The 25102-nt window shown below is 36.8% G+C and overlaps 1 protein-coding gene and 1 long non-coding RNA gene across 6 annotated transcripts in view; one reads left to right on the top strand and one right to left on the bottom strand.

The window, feature by feature from the left end:
• The window catches only part of RXFP1 (relaxin family peptide receptor 1), a 139165-nt gene that overhangs the window by 47810 nt on the left and 66253 nt on the right, over positions 1 to 25102 (bottom strand). For all 5 annotated transcript variants that reach the window (XM_053216777.1, XM_053216776.1, XM_053216778.1 and 2 more), the window contains exons 3-5: positions 9528 to 9626; positions 6006 to 6111; positions 392 to 463 (exon numbers count right to left, since the gene is read on the bottom strand). In XM_053216777.1, coding sequence (XP_053072752.1) covers positions 392 to 463; positions 6006 to 6111; positions 9528 to 9626 — 277 coding nt within the window. The remainder of the gene's footprint in view (positions 1 to 391; positions 464 to 6005; positions 6112 to 9527; positions 9627 to 25102) is intronic.
• On the top strand, positions 3353 to 23487 carry LOC128314433 (uncharacterized). Its single transcript, XR_008296057.1, has 3 exons — positions 3353 to 6129; positions 15161 to 15282; positions 20922 to 23487. It is a non-coding gene; the product is annotated as an uncharacterized LOC128314433 (long non-coding RNA).

Here is a 25102-nt window from a genome sequence, read left to right on the forward strand (position 1 = left end):
AACCTACATGGCAGATGTGAAAATGGAATCAAGTCCCCCAGACAACATGCTCTGGGGTATCAAACCACCATGACTTGCTCTCTTAGTTGGAGACTGAATTTGCAAACATATGCAAGAAAGTTCTTCACAGTCTAGTGTGTGGCAGGAGAAGTCATAGCTCATATGCTCTAGTTTCTTTGGGAATAAGTATCTGAGGTTTTTCTAGAATGGCCTCTAGAACCTCTAAAAAAAAAAGTTACCTGGTAGTCTTGAGCTAACAGCTAAATAATTTCCTGAAGAGGAATTAGACTTAAGCACCGGAACAGTGTTGGGTCTCCGCAGATGTAAGAAGAAACAGACATGCCAAAACAATGTTAGTGAATTAAATACTGGGGATTAAACTTTTTCTTACAGCTTCTGAAGGTGATGGTACTTCTTGAAGCCATCAGGAGGAAGCTTTCTTATTAAGTTCCGCTGAAGTGACCTGAAATAAATGTAAATTTATTAAAGTTTCTTAAAGTTTTTCTTCATTACTTTTAAACTACAAATAATACAATAAATTTAAAATAAAATAATTATAAGCTTTATTTACTTTGGTACCAGCTTTCAGGAAACATTTTATTTCATGACGTTAACGTTCATATCCATAGTACCATTTGAATTGGATCTGTTAATTTTGTGTTACTAAAGATATTTATCTTTTCTTAAATTTAGGTTACAACATTGTAATTCTGGCAAAACACAAAAATAATTGAACTAGGAAAATAATTTTCAGTTACATTTTCCCTTTCTCTTTTTATTTAATAAACATTAGGTTTATAATCTCAATTTTGAAGTGACAATAAAAGTAGTGTTTTCTTGGGGCGCCTGGGTGGCGCAGTCGGTTAAGCGTCCGACTTCAGCCAGGTCACAATCTCACGGTCCGGGAGTTCGAGCCCCGCGTCAGGCTCTGGGCTGATGGCTCAGAGCCTGGAGCCTGTTTCTGATTCTGTGTCTCCCTCTCTCTCTGCCCCTCCCCGTTCATGCTCTGTCTCTCTCTGTCCCAAAAATAAATAAAAAACGTTGAAAAAAAAAATTAAAAAAAAAAGTAGTGTTTTCTGCAAAGCACATTCAAGTACGTAAGCAATTTTATATTCTTCAATATTTCATTGCTCACATCCCACTTTATTTTTTGCTTTTTTGTGTTGTGTTGTTTTATTTCTACTTCCTTTTAAAATTAGTTATGAAGGAAACTGTCAGTTGGGAAGTACAATTGAGCCGTCTTTATTCAATAAGTGATTTTATTTGTTTCTAGTAAATTGTATAGAAAGTTTTCCCCTTGTATCACAATTTGATATGCAGCTTGACACAAATCAGGTCCACATAATTGTGACTGTATTGGGATGGACCTAAACCTTTAATCTGTTAAGGAAAAGCAATGTAAGGTAGTAGGAACAAAATTAAAGAAGCAAAAAAGCAAACCAAACAGGGCAAAACGCAAATCATTACAGCTGGAGTCCCTTGCATGAATCATGAATCTTACGTAATCATTCCTTGTCAGTGTCTTTAACTGTGAAAGCATGGATTTGGACTAGATGAACTGTAATAATATGATGCAATTATTATTACTATCTTTATATAATACAATGGAACAGACGATTGTCTGGAGGTTAACCACTGTGGGATAAACCCTTGGAGATACTTGATCCACATAAAGGACTTGGGTTATAACAGTGTTGTATAGTAGGCACTACCAATGTTAGTTGTTATGTTGGTTTTGGACCAGTGTTGCTTAAACTTGGTAATGAAATCTTCTTAAATAAAAATAGTTTCTCAGATTCCCCAGGACACATTTTTGGAATCTAATTTGAGAAATGCTATTCTAGAGTTTAGGAATGCAAGTATTTTCAATGGAGGTATTATTGACCCAAGGTGTGAAAATTGGTTCTAAAGGAATGAAAAAAAAATTTAAAAAGTTTTACCTTTTTAAATGGATGAAGAACAGGTATACATAAACAGATATATAGTATTAAAATTTCACAGGAGGGGACAAACAGAAAAACAATGTCTAAAAAGGCTTGCGGGGGGCAGTAATGAAAAGAAAAAAAAATTAAGACACGCTGTTCTAGAATATAAACACCAGTCACTTAGTAATTTTTTAATGAATGAGTGCCAAAGGTTGATTAACTATTAATCCTCTCTTGAAATCATTCTTAGCTGCCAGGCTATCACTAAATGTTCTTTCATTTCTTATGTTAGCTAATTGAGAATCCCCTTCCTACTAAGCATTCTCCCTTGGCTTGGGTCTTCAATTCTGCTTTACATCCTGTTTCAATGTTTGTGTTGTATACAAATAAACTGCTGAATATTTGGGTTTGATTTAAAAATATTGACAAAATCTTAGTGTGCTTTCAAAAATGTGCTCATTCATTCATGCATTCATTCATTTTCTCAACAAACATGTTAAATGCCTTCCATTTGCACTTTGGAAAATAACCAGTAATATCCCTGCTCTTCAGAGCTTATATTCTATTGGGGTGAAAAAGAACATATTTTATCTATAAATAGAGATTTTTCTTTGGAAAGTAACTTCAGTTTTATAGCCCAAGGCTAAAACGGCAATCAGCTTGTTTTATTTTTATTATATATATTTTCTTATAAATTCAATTCAAAAACAGTGTTAAGAGCTTATTATACTCTATTGGGAACTTTGGAGGATATATAGAAAAACCATTTTGTAGGCCCCCATGGAGCTTATGGCATTTCCCTTTCTCTGATAGAGATTAGAACCCCAACCACTGTAGTACAAGGAAGAAATTTGATGTGCTTAAAAGAGACACAGGTGAGGTTCAATGAGAGACTAAAAGAGGAAAAGCTAATTCACCTGAGTGGGAAGGTTACTCTGGAGGAAAGGAGAGCTCATTTAAGGACTCCTAACTATGGTTTCTTAGGAAGTTGGTGTTTTGTTAAGAGTGCCTAGGATTTATAGGCTACTTCCTTCTAAGTGATGTCAAGTATTTTTACAAATAGCGTTCTTGATATTTTCATAATACCCTGTTGAAACGGAAAAAGGTAGGTGTTATTATTCTCACGGAATAGGACAAACTCCAAATTTTTTTTTTATTTTTTTTTTCAACGTTTATTTATTTTTGGGACAGAGAGAGACAGAGCATGAACGGGGGAGGGGCAGAGAGAGAGGGAGACACAGAATCGGAAACAGGCTCCAGGCTCTGAGCCATCAGCCCAGAGCCTGACGCGGGGCTCGAACTCACGGACCGCGAGATCGTCACCTGGCTGAAGTCGGATGCTTAACCGACTGCGCCACCCAGGCGCCTCTCCAAATTTTTTAATATAATAAATTCTTGAGTTTTAAAATGTAATATTCCAAGTCTGACTCTTCACAAAGTGAAGTGTGTGTGTGAAAGAGAGAAGCTACTTAGTTTAATTACTATTGTCAAAGCTAGCTGCAGTTTTGATAAAGAAAGCTCTTACAATCGATTATGTGGTTTAGTGGTTAAATTCCAGCATCTATCTTATCGTCAGCTCTCATGCAGTCAAAATTAATGTTTAGGAAGCTAGAACAATGCATAAATAATTATGTTTATCTGTTTGTCTCTTTTGCTCATTAGCATTTATGTGAAATGTCTTAAAAATGCCAACTTCAATAAATATATATACATTTTTAAATGCTTATTTATTTTTGAGAGGAAGAGAGAAGAGTGAGAGCGGGGGAGGGGCAGGGAGAGAGGGAGACTCAGAATCTGAAGCAGCCCAGAGCCTGACACAGGGCTCGAACTCACAAACCCGAGAGATCATGATCTGAGCCGAACTTGGAAGCTTAACTGAGCCCCCCAGGTACCCCCCCCAACTTTAATAAATATTATCTGGATTATTGGTTTCTTTAAAACTTATATATGATTTAGTCCATTTCTGACATTTCCCTATGAGAGTTCCAATTCAAAATATGGAATGAACTCAGTAATAAAATTTGATATTTACTCTTTTAATGTATTTGTTGTAAAGCCTAGTGTTCCTTTTCTCTATGGAATTGAATAAAGACTGGGGTGAGTATGATGCTGAGTCAGCTTTCTGCAGAAAAAAGTAGAAATGAGGAACTTGAATCAAGCTGCTCAATCCAAAGCACAAGAAAATGCATTTTTTTTAACAAAACAGAAAAGAAAGTGTTACAGAAATAAACTCCTGAGCTTTATTTCTACATCTCCAAATGCCTGTTAGAAAATTTCTGCTGAGTGACCTGTTAACCTCAAGTTGAAAAATCCATCTAATATTGGAGTCCTAATCTTAGCCACTTACTGTCATCAAGTGTCCCCATTCTTGGATCACTCTATTTACTCAGGAGGGAAACTCTGAAATCATCTTGGACTCTTCCTTCTCTCTCGTTTTCCTATAGTCAGTCATTCACAAGGAGCTGATCCCAGTTTTTTTTTTTCTCTGTACCAAGGGTTAAAAACTGGTGGCCCACAGGACTGCACACACCTCTTTATGAACGTTTGTGTGAATGGATGTGTGAATGTATGCATTGAGCCAAAACAGTTTTTTATTTAAATTTGGATCAGAATGCCTTTAGGTATTCTTTAGGGGTACACACTGTCTGGTTAGTCATTGCCTATCTTCTTCCATTCCTCCGGTTCTGTCCATCTCTTCCTTTCTTAATGCAAAGTTTAGTTAAGTTGCAGAAGAACAGATTCAAATCTTACTTGTAGGAAAGTGAAAAATGGGACCGGCAGCATCAGGGTATTCTTTGATTTTTTGCTAATTTGATACAAGCAGTGGGGGTGATCAATGTTTTTCCTTGAAAATAGAATGCAATCATCATCAATTTTTATACTGAACAGGTCCAGTCATGACTTAAAGCATGGCAACTCTCCATGGAATCTCAGATTGTTATTTAATTCTAGTAAAATACTAAGACTAATTATTGAGAAAGAGCGAGGTGAGTTGGGGATAGGGTAGAATGCTTGCCTTAGTTCAGGTGGGATTATCACCTACCTTGGAAAATAAGTCTTTGTGGTTTCACCCATTTGATATTCTTAGCTTATTACCAAGTTGAAGAAACTCCTCAGGTCACTATCAATTGAGTAAACCCTCCCAGATTCTGTTAATTTGATGGCACCACTATCCACAGGAACTCTGAACTCTAGCTCTCCCCACCTCTTATACTTCAAGCATATGAGTTGCTGTGTTATGTGGTTTGGGTTGACAAAGGCAGGACTTACCCGTATTTGTAAATTTAAGAATTACTCCGATTTTGTCTTCATATACTCAAAAGTCAGAACTATAAGGCACTAAAACACTTGGGTGAGACAAAAAACTCAGCAAAAATATTGGATGAAAATATCTATCCTCCACTGATTGCTTTTGAAAAGTTTCAGCCAAATGTTTGTGACTGTGTTCCTAAAGTTTGTTGAATTGGAATTATTACTGGATCAACAAACCACTTATTGTGAAGATAATTTTCTTATATATATATATATAAGTTTGAGTTACTTGGGAAAAAAAAAACAATAGCAACCTCTCTCAGTCAGATGTGATTCAGAAGAGTTAGATTTTAAATGTGAAGTTCTAGGAATATTTTATCCAGTTTTTGTCTCTTCTTTTCTTTTTCTTTTTCTTTTTTCTTTTTTTGCTTGTTTGTAGATAGGAATGTTTCTAACAAAGTCTAAAAGAACTCTTTCAATAAATGTCCATTCTTATAATAAGAAAATTTTATATCATAGTTTAACTGGCAGTCTTTTCTCTTTACTTGCACATAAATGATGACATTTTTTGTTTAGGTAAAACGTGGAGACACTAAATACTTGATAGGATTATTATCAGGGACCAAAGAAATTAATATATAGATGAATTTAGAGTAGGGCCTAGCATTTACTAAATGTAAAATAAATATCAGCAATCATTATAATTGATGGAGAACAATGATATCATCTTTGAATAAAAATGCATTAATAATGACAAGGCCTTAAGTATGATACAATTTTCCAGGTGCTATTCTGGCTGTCAGGTTGAAGCCATTCTTTTCTACTTACATTTTAGTCACATTTGAAGAAACTGATGGAACAGCTCGTAAATTGGTCTCATCACAGTCAACCTCTAAACCTCGGCAAAGACATGGCACGGGCACAGAACCGACCACTGAATAAGGAGGAAGTAGTAAGGAATGGGGATAGTGAGGGACCAGGAAGAGGAGGGTAATGAAAAGAAAGAAATGAGAAACTATGAGAAAATTATTTAGTACAAAAGTGTGTCCTGTTTTACCTAAGCAATTTGGGCACTGCTTTAAATTAAGTTTACAAAGTTTGCTTTTAATTTAATGTTAAAATGATGCTAGAACACTAAGATGAGAAAACATACAATTTACGAACCCACGCATTTTTTGTTTTTTTAAATAGCAGACTACTCTTCTCCATTTGCTGCAAAAATGAATGAAGTCATCTGCTTTTACTCATACAAGGAGAGTGGTTATGTCCAGGGGTCACATGACTGACAGTGTGTGATGGGCTTTAATGTCCATGTTAAAGCTGCTACTTAAGAATAAAGTATTTATCGGGGTGCCTGGGTGGAAGCTCAGTAAAGGTGAGCCTCGACGTTGACTCAGGTCATGATCTCACCATTCATGAGTTTGAGCCCCCAACTGGGCTTGCTGCTGTCAGTGCAGAGCCTGTTTCAGATCCTCTGTCCCTCTCTCTTTCTGCCCCTCTCACTCATGCTTGCTCTCTCTCTCTCTCTCAAAAGTAAATAAAACATTAAAATATAAAGTATTTATTAATAGCATAATCTAACCCTTAATGGAAGACTAAGTCATTTTTAACTAGCGAGAAAGAGGAGAACTAAACATGAATTATAGTGTTGGTAGAATTCTTTTTTTTTTTCTGGAAAATTCAGGAGTTCTTTAAAGGATTTTTTATGATCTTCTTTTGGATTGGATTACATAGGGATGTAAGGATGTCAAAAATGTCATTTATGGGAGTGAACTTTTAAAAAAAATGTTTTATTTATTTTTGAGAGAGAGAGCGCACAAGTGGAGGAGGGGCAGAGAGAGAAGGGAACAGAGGACCCAAAGTGGGTTGCATGCTGACATCAGCAAGCCTGATGTGGGGTTTGAACCCACCAACCGTGAAATCATGACCTGAGCTGTGAAATCATGACCTGAGCCAAAGTTAGACATTGAGCCTACTGAGCCACCCAGGCCCCCTGGGAGTGAACTTTTTTAATGCATAGCCAGCCATTCTATTCTCACTGCTGCCATTGGGAAGAGGAAGAGTTGAATGTATCCCTTTGGCCATCTTGTGGGGCTGTAGTGATGGTCTTAAAGATGTGACCTCATAGTTCTAATGTCTGTTAGACTTTCAATGATGTGTTCATATAGCTCAATAGTACAATAGGAATGGTTGATTAATGAGAACAATGAGGAGTGTTTTCCCTCTACGTTTACTTTGAAACCCTAACCTGTATGGTAGAGGTACAGACTCTTATGTCCAGGGGACTGGCAAAATAGGTGTAGGCATTGTCCAGATGTCCCAGTGGAACAGCTTCTCCTAACTGTTGCCATATTAGGATAAGAACATGTGTAGCCAAGTCAACCAACTTTCTCAAAGAAGCCAGAAATACAATGTCATACATAGGTACTTATGTACCTATTTTAAAAAATGATAATAGCCAACTTAAAATATTTTAAAACATCACAGAACAAAGAAAACTTTCTATGAGAATTTTCTGCTTGTAGGCTTCCAGTTTTTGACCTTTACTGTAAAGCCTCCAGAGAGTAGAAAAGTGTCTTAATGCAAACTAGAGATTTCCATGACAAAGGTGGTGGATGACTTTGACCTACTAAACTTCCCTTTGCTCAGCTATGGGATGACAGGTGTTCTACCTCTCCTCCCAAATAACTCTGCAGACTATTTTATAGGATTACAAGAGATCAAAATCATAACTTAGGTTTTGTGTTTTTTGTAAACAGTCTCCGCCAAGAACTTTTAAACAGTTTTATGGTTGTAAGTAACCATTTTGGCTATGGATCTCTGAAAATGGATTCTGTCTCCAAGTTACAGCCATGTCTAACGTGAGTGTTGTGGGGAAGGAAGGGTGTGGGTTGGGAAAGAAGACGAAGGTTCTGAGAATGAGACTAGGAAGGGTTAAAATGGAGGGAGTGAAATTAGCATTACTTCCAGTGTGTTTTTTCTGTTTATATTGACAGAGTTAAAATAATTCATATACGTTGATTACAGGGTTACCTGTAATAGGGAAAAATGAAAAAAAAATAACACCAAAATATCCAACAATCAAAGAATGAGTAAGCAAATTATGACACTTAAAAATATATAGTATATTCAAAAAGAGCTTATAATAGCATGGATACCTGATTATGTCAAAATGCTAAGTGAAAATATGATACAAATGGTTTATACAGGATATTTCAACTATGTTGAAATAAAAAAGATAAGTAATGCACCAGCAAGTTAGTGCTGGTAGCCTCTGAGTCTATAGACTCAGGAAAGGCTATACAATAAAACAAAAAAATAAAATCCATGTTTTGAGATAATATGCCATAACTCATTAGTTTTTTTTTGTTGTTTTTTGTTTTTATTCTATTAGCAGTTAAATTATACCTGTTACCTTTTTCATTCTCAAAAAGTTTTAGCTTTTCAACGATCGAGTAATTTGGTTTCTGTACAAGGAGAAAATGTTAGACTGAGACAGATTGCTTGTAATCTGTGGATTGGCAGGATAGAAGTATGGTCCTTAAATTGGGGACTGTTAGTAGTAGTTTTTTATTATTCTCATCTGAATGCTGAAGACAAAAAAAAAATATTAAACCTTAAGAAAAAAACTATACTTTACAACTTGTAATAGAACATAAAGGAAATAATGTAGTAAAGGATTCTCTCCACTCCCACTCCCAACTATTTAACCAAGGTTTTGCAGAGCTAAGATCAAATTGTAACTCCCTGGCACTAATTCACATTTGCATAATTTATCAGAATAAACACAAATTATTTAAAAGGAAAAATTGACAAGATCTTCATGTTCTAAAATACTGCAGAGTCCGTCCTGAGGTCATACCCTCCCACAGCCCCTCCTGTGTGTTGGAAGTTTTCAGTATGCGACTAAACATAGCAGGTTATAGCTCTTGTATTAATAGCTCTTGGATTAATGAGACTTTTTTGTATTTCTAAAGTAGTTTAGATCCCAGAAGCTTTTTCACTTGCAAACATTAAAATCCAAACAGCTTCTCTGCCCTTCTGTTTCTACAGTTCCCTTTGTATCAGAGTCTATAGTGATTGTGAAAAAGGGATATATAATAGCAACCCTGACTGACAGACACTAATTTTGTTCACAACAGTATCTGGCATAATGTATTGTTTTTTTTACTTGGGATCCCTGAGTCACTTTTGAATAGAATTCTCAAATTAAGGCTACATGTCTGATAGAGTTTGCAGTTAGAAAACTATAATTAACCTTTTAAAAAATATGTTGGATCCAACTTTTAAAAACATGATATCTTATTATGAACTCATGGAAAAGGAGACTCAATCCCTCTGATTACTTACGGCATTCAGATGTTCGTGTCTCAAAGTGATACAAGGAGGTCATTTTGTAGTAACTGGCAAAGTATTTGTCAAATTGTATAGGCCATCCATTGTTGTCTCCTAAAATAAAAATCAGAAAGCAGAAAATTCAAGAAAACAGAAATACTCTGGTGTGTTGGGAAAAATAGGTCCTCTCTTTAAAATAAATAGGTGATTGTCACAAGAGAGACAAGCATCATCTGGGAGCTTGTTGAGAAATGGAAATTTCTGGGCCCCCACCTAGAGGTCCTGATTTCACACGTCTGAGATGGGTCCCCACATCTCCACTATGGGCACTGTAGGTGATTCTTTGGCAAGTAGTGTTTGAACCACATTTTAAGAAACAGCGCTGGGGCGCCTGGGTGGCTCAGTCGGTTGGGCGGCTGACTTTGGCTCAGGTCATGATCTCGCGGTCCGTGAGTTCGAGCCCCGCGTCGGGCTCTGTGCTGACAGCTCAGAGCCTGGAGCCTGTTTCAGATTCTGTGTCTCCCTCTCTCTGACCCTCCCCCATTCATGCTCTGTCTCTCTCTCTATCTCAAAAATAAATAAACGTTAAAAAAAAATTAAAAAAAAAAAGGAACAGTGCTTTCTTAAGTACTGAAACACAGCATACTGTTCCTAGCATATTAATTATGATTCTCTCTTCTATCATTTAAACTGATATTGGAGATGTGTTAACATGGATAGATGATCATGACTGTTAAAGAAAAAAAGAACCTGACCAGCATGATCATGTTGCTTACTTTTCTTTCTTTCTTTCTTTCTTTCTTTCTTTCTTTCTTTCTTTCTTTCTGCTCGTTCGTTCGTTCGTTCGTTCATTCTCTCTTTTAAAGGGCACCATGGTGTCATGGGTGGTTTTAACAGGAATTATCTTCTGAGTGCTTACATATTTTCTCATTTATATTTTCTGATTTTGATATTAAGCTCTTGTATCATTTAAAAAACCATAAAAATTGGGGCGCCTGGGTGGCTCAGTTGGTAAAGCGTCTGACTTTGGCCCAGGTCATGATCTCATGGTTCAGGAGTTCAGAGCCCCGTGTCATGCTCTGTGCTGACAGCTCAGAGCCTGGAGCCTGCTTCAGATTCTGTGCCTCCCTCTCTCTCTGCCCCTTCCCTGCTCATGTTCTGTCTCTATCTCTCAAAAATAAATAAACAATAAACAAAATTAAAAAACATAAAAATTATAAAAGTCCTTCTTTGGGGAGAAAACCAAAGAAATAATTTTACCGTACAAAATTCCTTATGACCTTTTAGTTAATACTAAACATAAGAGACAAGGAAGCCAATTATGTGATAGAATGGACTTTGCATGGGGGTGTAGGAGCAACTTCTCTGGACATCTTTGCAGATGGTACAAGCCTTCCAGAGATTCTTTCCAGAGGTTTTAAAATTTTTTCAGAATGTTGCCAAGACTCTTTAAGGATGCATAAACATATGAGAAGATGACAAAACCTATAAAATTTTCTTGTTTTTTAAAAAAATTTTTAAAGTTTATTTATTTTGAGAGACAGAGCAGAAGAGGGGCAGAGAGAGAGGGAGACAGAGAATCCCAGGCAGGCTCTGCACTGTCAGCATGGAGCCTGATGCAGGGTCCAAACTCACAAACCATGAGATCATGACTTGAGCTGAAGCCAAGAGTCGGAGGCTTAACCAACTGAGCCACCCAGCCACCCCCAAATTTTCCTGTTTTTATAAATTAGTATTAAGTCTAGCATAAATGCTATTTATACTTGTAAAATTAGTCTTGCTTTTAGAAATCCCACTAAAAGTGAAAAATTGAATACAAGTTTATTTAAACATTGTATTTAAAATATTCTTCCTTTAGCATGCCTCTTTAGTTTTAAAACTCGTCTATTACAGAAGATTTCAAAATAGAAGTAGCAAAATAATATAATGAGATCTCAGTTCAGAGGGAGATAAGTGATGGCCCTCAAGTTTACCAACCACACTCTTCAGCATGAGACCCCAGATGGGTACCAGTAACTAGGTGGCCAGGAACAACATCCTAGAAACAGAAAATACCATCCACTGAATACCCAGGTATCAGTTCAAGGTGCCTCCCCAGCCTCTGACACCATGAGGATGGTATCTTAGAGAAACAGGAAGAATGGGAGGAAATTGGAAAGACTGAGGTTATACAGCCAAATAGAGACTACAAGCTATTGAGTCTGTGGTAGATTTTGTGCAGTTTGTTTCTCCTTTGTTCTATACTGGGTTTAGAATGTTTTCTTGTTCTTTAGAAGTTGGTAGCTCAAATCTATGTTTTCCATACCTTTAGCAACTAGGGTTCTTGTTACAGATAAGTTCTTCCATTTGAATGCACGCATGTGAGATCGGAAGTTTATAGATACCAGTCTTGTGGGTATATAGTGGGAGTTGGGGCAGCTACTGCAACCAGTCTCAGGGTTCAGTTTCACAAGTAAAGAGATTATTAGCAGTACTAGTGACAGTGACAGAATGTCACTAGTACTTCTTGATCTTGGGCTTGCAATTATGGTGATTTTTTCTCCACTCCTGACTCTTGCTTCTATAGCCTTAACAGTGATTCTATAAACACCTTCTTCCTAGCATGAAATCTGCTTTTTCTTAAGCCCCCCCCCCCCAAAAACGAGAGTGGTTTCTGTTTCTTCCTTCCAGAAGGGATTGCAGATAATGCTTTCAAGGATGGAAACATTAGATTGATGATTTGAACTGGTTGGTGTTGAAGATAATGGCAATACTGTTACTATTAGAAAATGGGACTCTCAAAGTTTATGTCACACTGTGACAAAGAAGTGACTTCAATGATCACTTATGGCTTCCTTATGATGTGCCTCTTAGAAGGCTACACTCTGGCACAGTAGTTGCTATGGCAAATCATTAGAATGAAAATGAGAAATTTCTAGAGTTGTGGAATAAGATAGTTATGGAGATGTCCTGGGGAGATTAAAGCTAGAAAATGATAAGCCCAGGGTTTTGGTTCAATCTTATCGGTATGAAAAAGTTCAGAGAACTACTGAGCTTCCATGATCACTCTAAGATAATCTTTTATCTCTTGTGATCTCAGGATTGATGTAACCTCAAATCTGATAGACTCTGATCCAGTGGATTACAAAGGTTACAGCATAAGCTGAATTCATGTTTTGCTATCTCTTTTAAGTGAACATTAGGACACTGATTTGGAAGGAGAGAAACCCTGCAAATTATAATGGGACATTTGAGTACGTTGAGTTGAATTTAAATACTTTGAATCCCCATCCCATGGAACCTTTCCTGTCAGCAAAAACATCTCCCTTCCCTGTCCCATAGGGTTGGTTGTAGTCTGTTGGAGACATGCTAGTTACTTTACTTGAGGTAAATAACTTTTGAGGTCTCTTCAAAGGGCCCCACATTTTGAGTATTCTTTTCTGCTTCCCAGACTATTATAACTAGAGTCAGATCCTAACACACCCAAGAAGCCAAGCACAAGTTGGACTCAGAAAAAGAAGATCTACATACCAAAAGATTTTGCTATTTTAAAAAGCAGAAACTCAAGGGAATTGTTTGGGAACAATTTCTAAGTATACTATACTAGGAGGAGTGACTATAACTTTGAGCACAGCTAATTAACACAGGTTTCTGGGTTCAGTGTGCTGGCTCACGCAGTAGTTTGCCAGATTGTTGACGGGAATCAAGACTCATTGTTGCCTTAGACTAAATAAAGTCAAGAGGCAAACACTTATGGGCATTGAGTCACCAAAGGGGTGGATTATGAGGGACATGGCCCATGTATTGTAGAGCTGAAATGGACCTATGGTGGATACTGTAGATTGGCTTGCTCAACCTCTGTTCAACTCCCCCTTCATTGGTGTGTTCCTGGAAAGTAGAGACTGCAAAGCTCACAACATTTCACATCTTCTTTACAGCCAGGATCATGTGTACTCACACATATTTTGGTTGATAGAAGAAAGGTAGAGATCATTTTCCTGCTGCTATGTCTAAAACAGAGACACTGTGTTAAGAGGCACTTATGGCAGCAGCATGACAATTCGAGTATTACCAGCTCTGTGGGTGTGAAGAGGCAGTTGTGTTAGTGGTAGGGACAGCAGGATCAGCAGTGATTGGGGTAGTCACTGTCTCAGTCTTTGGATTGCAGCTATGTTGATGTGTTCTTGGATTCAATGGCACCAATGGGAGCCTTGCTGATGCCCACTCTTCCAGCCTTACCGGGATTTTTGTATCTAAATTCTGTTTAACATACCTAGAATGGGTTCTGGTTTTTCCATTAAACCCTGATAGATACAGAGACCTTTTGAATTATTGGATTAAAATATGGTTTAAGTGTGGTTGGACATTTATAGCATTTTGGGAGCCCAGGTGGAATCTCAAGTGTGAGAACAAAGCAGTGCATTTTTTCTGAAACTATGAGCTTCGGTGTAGTTTAATTTTGTGGTCTCACTACAGAAATGATGACATTTTCCAACATTTTTCTGCATCTCCAGTATGAGTTCTAGGGATAGGTTTAAGAGCCTTACAAAATGATCTATTCTTCTGGGCTCAGAATTACCTATTTGTTTCCTTGGCTGTCCGGTTTTGGTTTACGGCATTGGCTTTCCCCCTTTCCTGGTTTGGCTGTGTTTGTTGATTTTTTGGCAAGGTTTTGCTTTAAAAAACTTGGTTCATATCTTTAGATATAAGAAAGGAGGATTCTGTGAGAGATTTTAATTCTCCCATTTTAACAGAGAAATTGCATATTAGCACTTAGCTCTGAGAGAACTTGTGTTTAGCAAATACCTACTACATTGTACTAGGTACTTTATTTTATCCTCATAATTCTATTTGGTCACTATTGTCACTTCATTTACAGATGGAACAACTGCTTCTAAGATGTTTATCAAACAGATTATCAAAATTTACTAAAGAGTTAAAACAGTAAAATAATTAAAAATTTTTCTTTCTTAGGCCAAATAGATGATTTATCAATACATAGTCTACCTACAGAATTTCAGCTTTTGTGTGACATTGGCTTTAAATATTTAACCAACACTATTTATTGCTTATTTTTCTGTTGTCTATTTCATTTCCATTATTGAGGCTCTTATATCAGAATTGTGTGAATTATACAAAAATTCATTTATTAATTTTTTTTAACATTTACTTATTTTTGAGAGCCAGAGTGTGAGAAGGGGTAGGGCAGAGAGAGAGGGAGACACAGAATCCGAAGCAGCCTCCAGGCTCTGAGCTTACAGCACAGAGCCCAACGCGGGGCTTGAACTTACTAACCATGAGATGGTGACCTGAGCTGGAGTCAGATGCTTAATCAACTGAGCCACCCAGGCATCCCCAAAAGTTCATTTAAATAACAACCAGAAGTAGTTATTAACTGGAATTTAAGCTCATCACTATTGCTACTTAGGAATCAATGAAAACATTGTAAATCATTAAAGTATTACTAAAACATTAATTTAAAAAATAAATTTTTTTATAGATTTATGCTATGATTTTTTATACATTTACATGTTATAAATAAGATATGTAAGATAAGTCATTTGGCTCTGGATATGTTGAGGCACTGATTATTTTTACAAACAAGCTTGTGTATCTAGAGAGCAAAGGCAGAAGTGGTTTGCAAAGGTCTGAAGAATTTCTCCTTTCAGGCTGCCAGCGCCTTGTTGGCTTTGTAGGAGGAGGAGGAGGACACCCCCTGCCCCACGTTCATGTTCATGTTCATGTTCCTGACACATCCGCCCAGACCTCAGAAAACAGCAATGGAAATGAGGTGAGGTGACAGCATTCCAGAAACACAGGGCTGTTTCTATGGTTAGTGTTTCACTGCTGCTGGGAAATTTATGAGATCAGGAATGGGGTGAGTGCCAGTAGATGTTGATTTTCTTTCACTCTGGTTCTTTAGCAGGCCCTGTATGGAACTGAATTTTTACAACTGAACTATTTCAATTTGCCGCATTTTTTACCATTAACTGATAGTTCAGTGCTTAAAATCATGGGCTTGGCACCCTGTGCTAATACTTTGTCCCTCACCATTGCTCTCTATTTTAAGAGGTTCACTCTGTGGCCTTGGTTGCAATGATTGAGTCCAACAAATTGACATGTGTAGTTATTTATGCTGCTTCTCTTTTCATTTTCTTAATCCTACTCCTTTTTTCTCCTTTTCTACCTTATTGTACCTCAACACAACATACTCACTCACACACACACACACACACACACACACACAGAGTCAAAAAAAAAAAAAAGGAAAGAGATGTGATATTAGTATAGATGTGGGTACTTTTAGAATGCAGAAAGAAGCAAGACAAACCTGCTTATACTTCCCTAGATAGAGCATATCTTTTTTGGGACGATCTCTTTTTAAACAGCAACATCTTCAAACACACAAGCTTTTTAGGAATTAGTTTTTACCTTTCTTTCTGCCTTCCCAAAGCATTTGCTTCTTCCCACTCATTACTTCCCCCCACCAGAAGGCAGGAATATAGAACATAGGAATTATAGCCAAAATTGCAAAGTTGGAAAGTTAGCATTTTTAAGAAAACAGCTTTTGGAATATGTGCTTCTATATTTTAAATCCTTCATTCTTAAGGATGTTTGGGGCAGTGAGCAGAATGGTTTTTCATACTTTGGTAATGATCCCACTAAAGTTTGGTTGTCTGGTTTTTTTGTGTGCATCATAAGGTCATATAATGAGCACTTTACTAGAAGACCATTGTGTTAGGGCGTATCATTTCCTTATGTATTGCTGAGTGAATAATAGTGTTGATTAACAATATAAATGTTTATTGAAAAAGAATTTTTTCTAGCTAAAAAATGATGGAATGATACTATTGTTAAAAATGAGACAGCAGACTCCAAATAATGTCACTTGTGCTAATCCCCAAATCAGCAAAGCAAGACTTAATACCTAACCTAATTGTAGTCTTAACTCCCCAGGAATGTGACCTTTAACCAGTCAATTTGAAATTTCCTGGTCAGCACTAGGAGATAATCCACTGATAAACCCCCTCTCTTTCTCTTAGTAGGGCAACCTTGCCTAAAACAATGCATTCTTGGTTAATTATTTCCTTTTTTTTTCCTCCTCTGTCTTTAGAAACTTTTCCTTTTCTGCAACTCAAAGGAACTTCTTTCTACCTGCTATATTGGATGCTGCTTGATTCACGAATCCTTACATAAAGCCAATTTGATCAGTTTATTCAGTTGAATATTTGTTATTTAACAATGTAAATAAAAATTAATGACACAGATGAAGAAAAATCTGGTGGTGTATGCCACATTAGCTCAGTACATATTTGCTAACTGAGTGAGTGAATGAATAAATGAATGAATGAGGCTCTACCCTCAAAGACTCCTCAGAGAAAACCCAGTCTCTCTTACTCTACAATAAAATTTGGGAACTGGAGCACTTATCAAAAACACAGTTTTCCAGGATCTTCTACTGTAGATTCTGATTTGTTTGGTTAGTATGGGGTCTAGGAATCCATAGTTTCCACTGGTGTCCCATGTGAGTCTTAGAACAAGTTTTGGGAGAATTGCGTTATGAAATTCACCCTAGTTAGCTGGAGCCCTTCTCCCACTGCAGTAGAGCACAGCTAATTTAGTCACACAAAAATCTTGTCCATCAGAAGAGGCATACTTCTTTTCTTTAGCAAAGTTGTTGATTGTTAATAATGAGTAGCTCAAACACTCCAATAAGACTGCAAGTGGTCCTTAATTTACATATGTATACATAGTTATTTATATAATTACTTATAATTTACTTAAATTGCTTATATCTTTCTTATTATGCTTATTGTAATCTGCTTCATACTCTACTTATTTCTATATGCATTTTATCTCCTTATGGCAGTATAGTAGGAAATAATCTTATAAACCTATGCATTTTTTATATACTTCAGTGACTACAAAGCTACTTTAAATATATTTAAAATATGGCTCTTACTAGCTCCTCTAAAGTATATGAAGTATATGAAATACTAAAACATCATTTCACTTGCATCAAGTATTTGTTATAATTTAGTTTTTTTTAAAGATTTTATTTTTAAGTAATCTGTACACCCAAATGTAGGGCTTGAATTTACAACACTGAGTTTAAGAGTCACGCGCTCCACCAACCAAGCCTGCCAGGTACGCGTTATAATTTAGTTTTATGGAAAAGTGGATTACACAATGATTTGTATTCTGGACAATGTACCTGCCCCTCCCATGCTCTCAGATTCTTCTGGCACTGGGGCAGAAATATAGGGGTGGGGGTGGTTCGAGGGATGAGGTCTGGATGGGAATGGGAAAGGTCCAAGTTTCTTAAAATGCACTAATTTGTTATGGTGCTATATTGGGCTTTCCTCAAATAGTTTCCCAGGATCCTCCTTGAGGAGAGAGCTCTGTGGTGAAATACATTTGGAAATGCTGCATCCTATATCTCCACTTAGGATTAATAATGCATGCTAATATGATGAAAGAGAACACAGGCATTAAAGAAATATCTTTAGGGGCATCTGGGTGGCTCAGTCGGTTAAGTGTCTGACTTTTGATTTCAGCTCAGGTCATGATCTCATAGTTTATGAGTTTGAGCCCCTGTGGGGCTCTGTCCTGACTGCACCGAGCCTGCTTGGGATTTTCTCTTTCCCTCTATCTCTGCCTCTCCCCTGCTTGCTCTATTTCTTTCTCAAAATAAATAAGATAAACGTTAAAAATTTTTTTTAAAAAGAGGTATTTTTAATTTTGTTTAATTCTTGTTATAAGATGCCATACATTTTGTTTTTTTATTTATTTTTTATTAAAATTTTTTTTTTTTTTAACGTTTATTTATTTTTGAGACAGAGAGAGACAGAGCATGAACAGGGGAGGGGCAGAGAGAGAGGGAGACACAGAATCCGAAACAGGCTCCAGACAGACTCTGAGCTGTCACCACAGAGCCCGACACGGGGCTCGAACTCACGGACCGTGAGATCATGACCTGAGCCGAAGTCAGATGCTTAACTGACCGAGCCACCCAGGCACCCCTAAGATGCCATACATTTTGGAAAGTGTTTGTTTTCTCATTTGCACAAGAAAGAGTCTGTCTAGATCACTTGTTTTCAAAGTGTAGATCCAGGACTAGCAGCATTAGCATCACTTGGGGACTTCAAACAAAAGGAAATTCTTGAGTCTTACTCCAGAGACATTGAATCAGAAACTGTAGATGGGGGGAGGAGGGAGGAGCAATCTAGGTTTTTACAAGCCTGACCTGATGCCTTTGAAAACCACTGCTCTACACTAATTAACCACTTTCTAGGTGTTCTAAACAGGGTAATAATATTGTCTGTGCATTGGGAAGTGAATCATTTCAAAACGTTAACAAGTATGTTCATCTGCCATGTTTGTTAAAAATGCAGATTTCTGGGCTCCAAAACTACCTAGGAGATCAGCATTTCTTGGGGGTGGAGCTCAGAACTGCAGCACCTCTTGCCAGCCCTCAGGGGAGGCTGCTGCCTCTAGTTCTCAGAGCAGGATTCCCAAAAGTTCCCATCAATTTTCAGCAGCCACACCTGGGCACCCCTGATGTTTGGGTTTGGAATAATCCAAGGTTAAGGGACTTGTGTCTCTGACAGAGAGGAGGCCAAAACAAAGGATGATGTAATAATGCTGTGTCAAATGGTCTCCTTTTTTTTTTTTTTTTAATTATTAAGATGAAGGCATAAATCTTATGGGTTACAAAGTATGCATGTTTATTGACTAATGAATGAACAGATAATTTATAAAGTTTGGGTTTATGTAAAGTGGAGCATTCCTGATTCTGAGACATTTACTCACCTCAGCACCCATTCTTGGGAGTATCTTTTTCTCAGGAAGGAATGATCCCCAGAGTAAAGGTGCCCTGGGCCATTAGAATAAACCTTTGGATGCTGACTGGCCAGGCAGAACAATTCATCCAACTAACTTTGTGGGATCTCCTTGAATTTGAATGACAATAGTAATTTGCTGGACAGAAAGTATTAGCCTCTTTGTAGGCTCCTAATACCTTTGGAGGCAGCTCTGAAGAAATTAAAGGGTGTGACATTATCCTGGGCATATTTAAAGAAAATTAAGGCCACTGAAGAAACTACCTTTTGTGGCCTATCAAGTAGGAAGTGTTCTGGGATGAAAGTCTTTGTGAAGTTAACCCAAACATTGTTTAAGCATTGTTTGATAAACGAGCTTGAGGTTAAAATGAGGTTTGTCCAGCAAAGGGAAACAAGAGAGAGAAGCAAACCAAGAAACAGACTCTTAAATGTAGAGAACAAACTGATGGTTGCCAGAGGGGAGGTAAGTGGGGGATGGGTTAAATAGGTGATGGGGATTAAGGAACACTCGTGATGAGCACCACGTATTGTATGTAAGTGTTGAATCACTAAATTCTACACCTGAAACTAATATTACACTGTATGATAACTAACTGGAATTTAAATAAAAACTTAAAAAAAAAATAAAATGAGGTTTGTGTGTAGAGAAAAGTGAAAGTTTCAGTTCCTTAGGTATTTCCAGTGCTATTTTGAGAATAAGAAATAGAAAACCACATATTTTTGAACAGACAATGCATGGTTGTGTATTAATACATATTTATGACCCATGTCACTTTTCCTCTTGTGTTTTTAACCTTGAAAAAGGCAGACCACTAACTTTAATGGAATATTCTAAAATGCGAAGAGCTAAGTTCTACATCAAACTGCCTGCCTTTCCCATCATTCTGACCGTTGTATAAAAAACTGTATTTAGGAAATGAAGGAATATTTGGTATTCCAGAGTTTTAAATGCAGGCCCACTTAAAAATTAAAAATTATATTTAAAAATACATATCATCACCATCACACTCATAAATAAATACTGCTTATCTAATTCTTATAGATTAGTAAGTGCAGAAAAATATTTTGGGATATTAACAAAGTTTTTCTTCCCTTGAAGTTTTCTCATTCTCTGTCCTTTTACCTAGAGCAGGCAGCTAAAGTTTTCCGCTTTTGTTGTTTTGGAGAAAGGATGACACAGAAGCTTGCAGATAACAAAAGGAATCAAATTCTTAGTATTTGATTTTCAAAGGCCTAACTCGAGCACTGAAATTTGGAAAAACATAACAGAAGAACGAGCTTTGCTATTCCCAGTCTGCACAAGACAGTTGGACCAGAGAGGGAGAGTAGAAGGGTCTTCTTGTCCTCCCATTTCCCTAGACAGCAGAATCTGGGGGAAACCAGAAACTCTTTACGTCATTACATCTGCAAAGACATTATTTCCAAATAAGGTCACATTCTGAGGTTTGAGGTGGACATACCTTTTTAGCAGATACTAACCTACTACACTACCCAAAATGTATTAGACGAGATTTCTATTTCCCCTGTGGATTATAGAAAAACTAACATGGAAACGGAATAACAAAAGTCTTCATCTTTTTTCCTGTAGACATCCTTTTCCTCTGCTAAAGTGAGGAGTGTTCAGAGAAAGAGTCTACAGAGGGGCGGTGTCAGAACTCAGGTCTTCATGGTAGAGTAACTCAACTTGGCTCCAACCGGGGGATGAGGTTGGGTTGGTGTAACTTCGAAGGGGAGCCCTCTCTGTACAACCATCCATTTATAACGCAGAGGAAATGCTAACAAATTCTCATCTGGAAATGCGGAGTTCCTTTTAAATAAAAATCTAGAGGTAGTGAATAAATGCCATAGTATCTGCGAATTTGACACTACTTTAATATTTCATGTTTACTACTGAGTTACGCTCAGTTTAAAATGGACATAAGTGATTTCTGAATGAGGGTCCTAACATTTTTGTAATCTGATTTCTTTGGTATTTACCAGATGTATTCATCCAGGTATCTCAAGAGTTTTAGCTGAAAAAGCAAAAGGTCCCTTTTCTTTTGGTTTGCCATTGTGATACCAAGTACTACTCTAAGGACTCTTTGAGACTCTTTTGGGTCTCTAGTCTGTTTGATTGCATCTTAGATAGTTCTGAGTAGAGATGAAAAGTGGGTTAGGATACACAGCAAACACGTATGGAAATTGTATGGGAATTGTATCAAATTTTTCAGGGGAAAAATTATACATTTCATATTGAAGTTTATCAGTAAGGATCAAAGTTATTATAAAAATGGTGTAACCAATTTTGATATATGTATGTCTATAAATTCTGTATTGCCCAAATATTTTAGAAAGAAAGGGATTCTTATGAATTCAATGGAAAACTTCAAATCTATTGCTTTGCTTGCCTTGTGTCACTGAAAAATGTTCAGTGAGTAGATGTGTTATACTTTTTATACTGAGATATTTTATTTTTGTAAACTATTCCATTATAGAGAAATTATTTTTGCAAAGAAAAGTGGGAACTCAATAAGCAAATAGGAGTGCTTGTTTAAAATGCCTGTGATAATACAAAAGTCACATTTTTCTCCCTAAATATATTTAGTTCATATTATAGTTCAATATATGGGGAGTCAGTTTAATTTATTTAATGGTGTTTCATTTTGGGGGTGACTCTGCTAAATTTTATAGTTACTATTTTGATTTGACTTACTTTTCCACTTTAATAATTACTACTGGTGTCAATGGTAATAGCTTGGAGGTATTTTTTAGGGTGTATGTTAAAAGTTCTAATTAAGGAAAAGTCTCCTTTCCATTACAGAAAGATTTTTTATTTGGCAATACATTATTAACTTATAAATGAACACTCTAAAAGTGATTTTTACCTGTGGATTTTTCTTTTATTCATATGTTAAGATACTATATTTTATGTGATTGTAAATATATTTAATGCTGCTTATTCAAATATGCATGAAGTTTACATATTCTGAAAAGAACCAACTTTCTGACCTAATTTAATTAGCATTAAACAGCATGTAAACATGAATGTCTTAAAAAATGAACAGCCAGGGGAGCACAAATTATGTAGATATTCTAAAATTAAAAAAAAAAAAAAGAAAGAAAGAAAACAATTCACAGCCAGTGAAGGAAATTCGGTAATAAGAAGCAAGAGGAAATAACTGCATTTCATAATTTTTGTCACCTGGACCCTAAAGGTGATGATAAAATTCTGTCTTCCTTCCTGGGATGTTCCAACCTGTACATGCATGGATGCAGCAACATGTCAACTTACCATTGCTGAGGTTTTGACCAGAGTTCAACTTAAATTCTTCTTTTTTTAATTTCTAGATGACTGCAACCAATACAGTGCCAATGTTTCTTATAAAAGCTAACAAATTGGTAATAATGATAATGGAGTTAGCAAGTTAGTAAGTCTGCATACCATATTGAGAGTTTGACTCTAGTTTATTTCTACTCTTGCTACTATCTCACCTGCATTCCTTGTTTTCCACTCACTTGGGTCTAGGTCAGTGGTTCTCAAAATGTAGTGTGCGGGGTGACTTGAAGAGCTTTCAGAAACATTGCTGAGCCACCGGCAGAGTTTCTGATCCAGTCGGGTTGGGATGGAGACTGAGAACCTGCATTCCTAATAGCTTCGTGGCTAATGCTGATGGCTTTGGTCCAGAACTACAGTGGAAGATGTGCTGGCCTGGATAAATTTCAGGAGAGTACTTTTTTTCTGACATAAGAAGTCCAGGAATAGTTTAAGATAGTATTTGTTACATAGACATGTTTTCATAAGAATAGATTATGATTTTGCCCATATTTCCAAAACTGGACTTGGGTTTTTTTATTTTTTTGATGTTGACAATGGTGAATAAAGGAGGTTTAAAATAGCATTAAGCAGGGGGACCTGTAGGTGAATGTCTGACTTCGGCTCAGGTCATGATCTCACAGCTCGTGGGTTCGAGCCCTGCGTTGGGCTCTGTAATGACAGCTCAGAGCCTGGAGCCTGTTTTGGATTCTGTGACTCCCTCTCTCTCTGCCCCTCCCCCTCTGGCTCTCTCTCTCAAAAATAAGTGAACATTAAAAAAAATTTTTAATGGCATTAAACAGAATTTTTTTTGTCTAATAAACAGAATCTTTTTTGTCTAAGAAAAATATTTTAATATTAATTGCTATTCAAGTCGCCTGCATTTTTAATAATTAGTATTTTTGATTAAACAAAATGTTCACTTTCATATGCCATATACACCTATAGCTGGAACTTGACTTATTTCATCTGTGCCCTATTTTATTTTTATGAATGCTGGTGGTGCACACCACTCCCTGCTCACATCAGGGGTCCCTAAGATAACCATTTTGCAAAACCTTTGGAACAGATTGCTTACACTACTTTGACTCAACTTGCTTCACCCTTCCCTACATGCATACAAACCAGGATTTCCCTGGTTTGAAGTCCAATCAAATATAAACTATTCCTGGGATAGAGTGAAAAAGATGTGAACTCCAGAGTAACTACTGAGTATAGTGGTCAATAATCTGATCCACACAGATTTATTGAGTACCTGTTTTATGTGTGTGTGTATGCATTTCTATACAGGCAATTAATTTAATTCTCACAACAAATTTATTATTCCAATTTCACAAATAAGGAAAGTGAGACAGCCAAAAGAAATGACTTGTCTAAGTATCAACAGATAGAAAAAGACACTTCCAGGATTTGAGCCTGAACTTTCTGATGTCAGGTTGAGAAGTCTTCCAACCATTCTGTTTCTATTTAAAAAGAAATCAAAGAGGGTAAGGAAAAGTCATTATTGTTGACCGTAAAATACAAGCCACTATTCTGAGATACACAGTCCAAGGGTAGAGAAGGGGGGTGGGGGCAGGAATCTATTTAGTGCTACATAGAAATTAAAAGCAACTGCTTGGGTTTTTTCTTTGGAGGTAATGATATTAAAATATTAACAACGCAGTTTGTAAACTTAATGGGATGAACAGAATAATAACTAAAGTCTAATTTATGAATACTGTGATGGACTTGGTTTGAAAGAGAAAAGAAGAGAGGAAAAGACAAGCACGAAGTAGAAAGGGAATTGAGAGATAGTGAAAAAAGGGATGAGGACAGTTAGGGAGGCAGAATGGAAGTGAGGAGACACATGGAAATGAGACAGAAAAAGAGAGAATGGCCCTCAGATACGGGGGGGGGGGGGGGGGGGAGGGGAAATTGGGAGGGAGATAAAGGCAAAGAGGTGGAAGAAAGAAGAAACCATGATGGATCTCTAACCTGATTTTTGTTCCAATGGTATTGTTTTCACAAGAGTTAAGCCCCTGCTTGTCATCAGAATTCAAATTCTAAGAGTAAAGATGTAGGCTTTAATATTTACTCTAATGTATATTTTCTTTGTTAAAATTCAACAGGATAGTTAAGCAGGATAATTAACATAATTAAGGTCTAAATATACAAATAAAATATAGTTTATTTGGTCCTGCCCAAATAAACTATAGTTACATTTTCAGGAAATGGGGGAAAGCTTACCCACCTCCTGATTATCTCATAATCAATAGGACACACACACACACACACACACACACACACACACACACACAGCTATTTATATAAACATAAAACTACAAAAACAAGAATATGGAAAAATAGTGTTCCTTCAAATATGAGCTGCTGTTTCAATAAGTAAATAGACAAACCATGGTTGTTCCTAGAAATATTTAAATTGCTTAACAGACAGGACTTCCTAAAGTCACACAGGTGGGGACTCTGAGTCACCGAGA

Source organism: Acinonyx jubatus, chromosome B1 (assembly GCF_027475565.1).
Source record: "Acinonyx jubatus isolate Ajub_Pintada_27869175 chromosome B1, VMU_Ajub_asm_v1.0, whole genome shotgun sequence".
Classification (NCBI taxonomy): Eukaryota; Metazoa; Chordata; class Mammalia; order Carnivora; family Felidae; genus Acinonyx; species Acinonyx jubatus.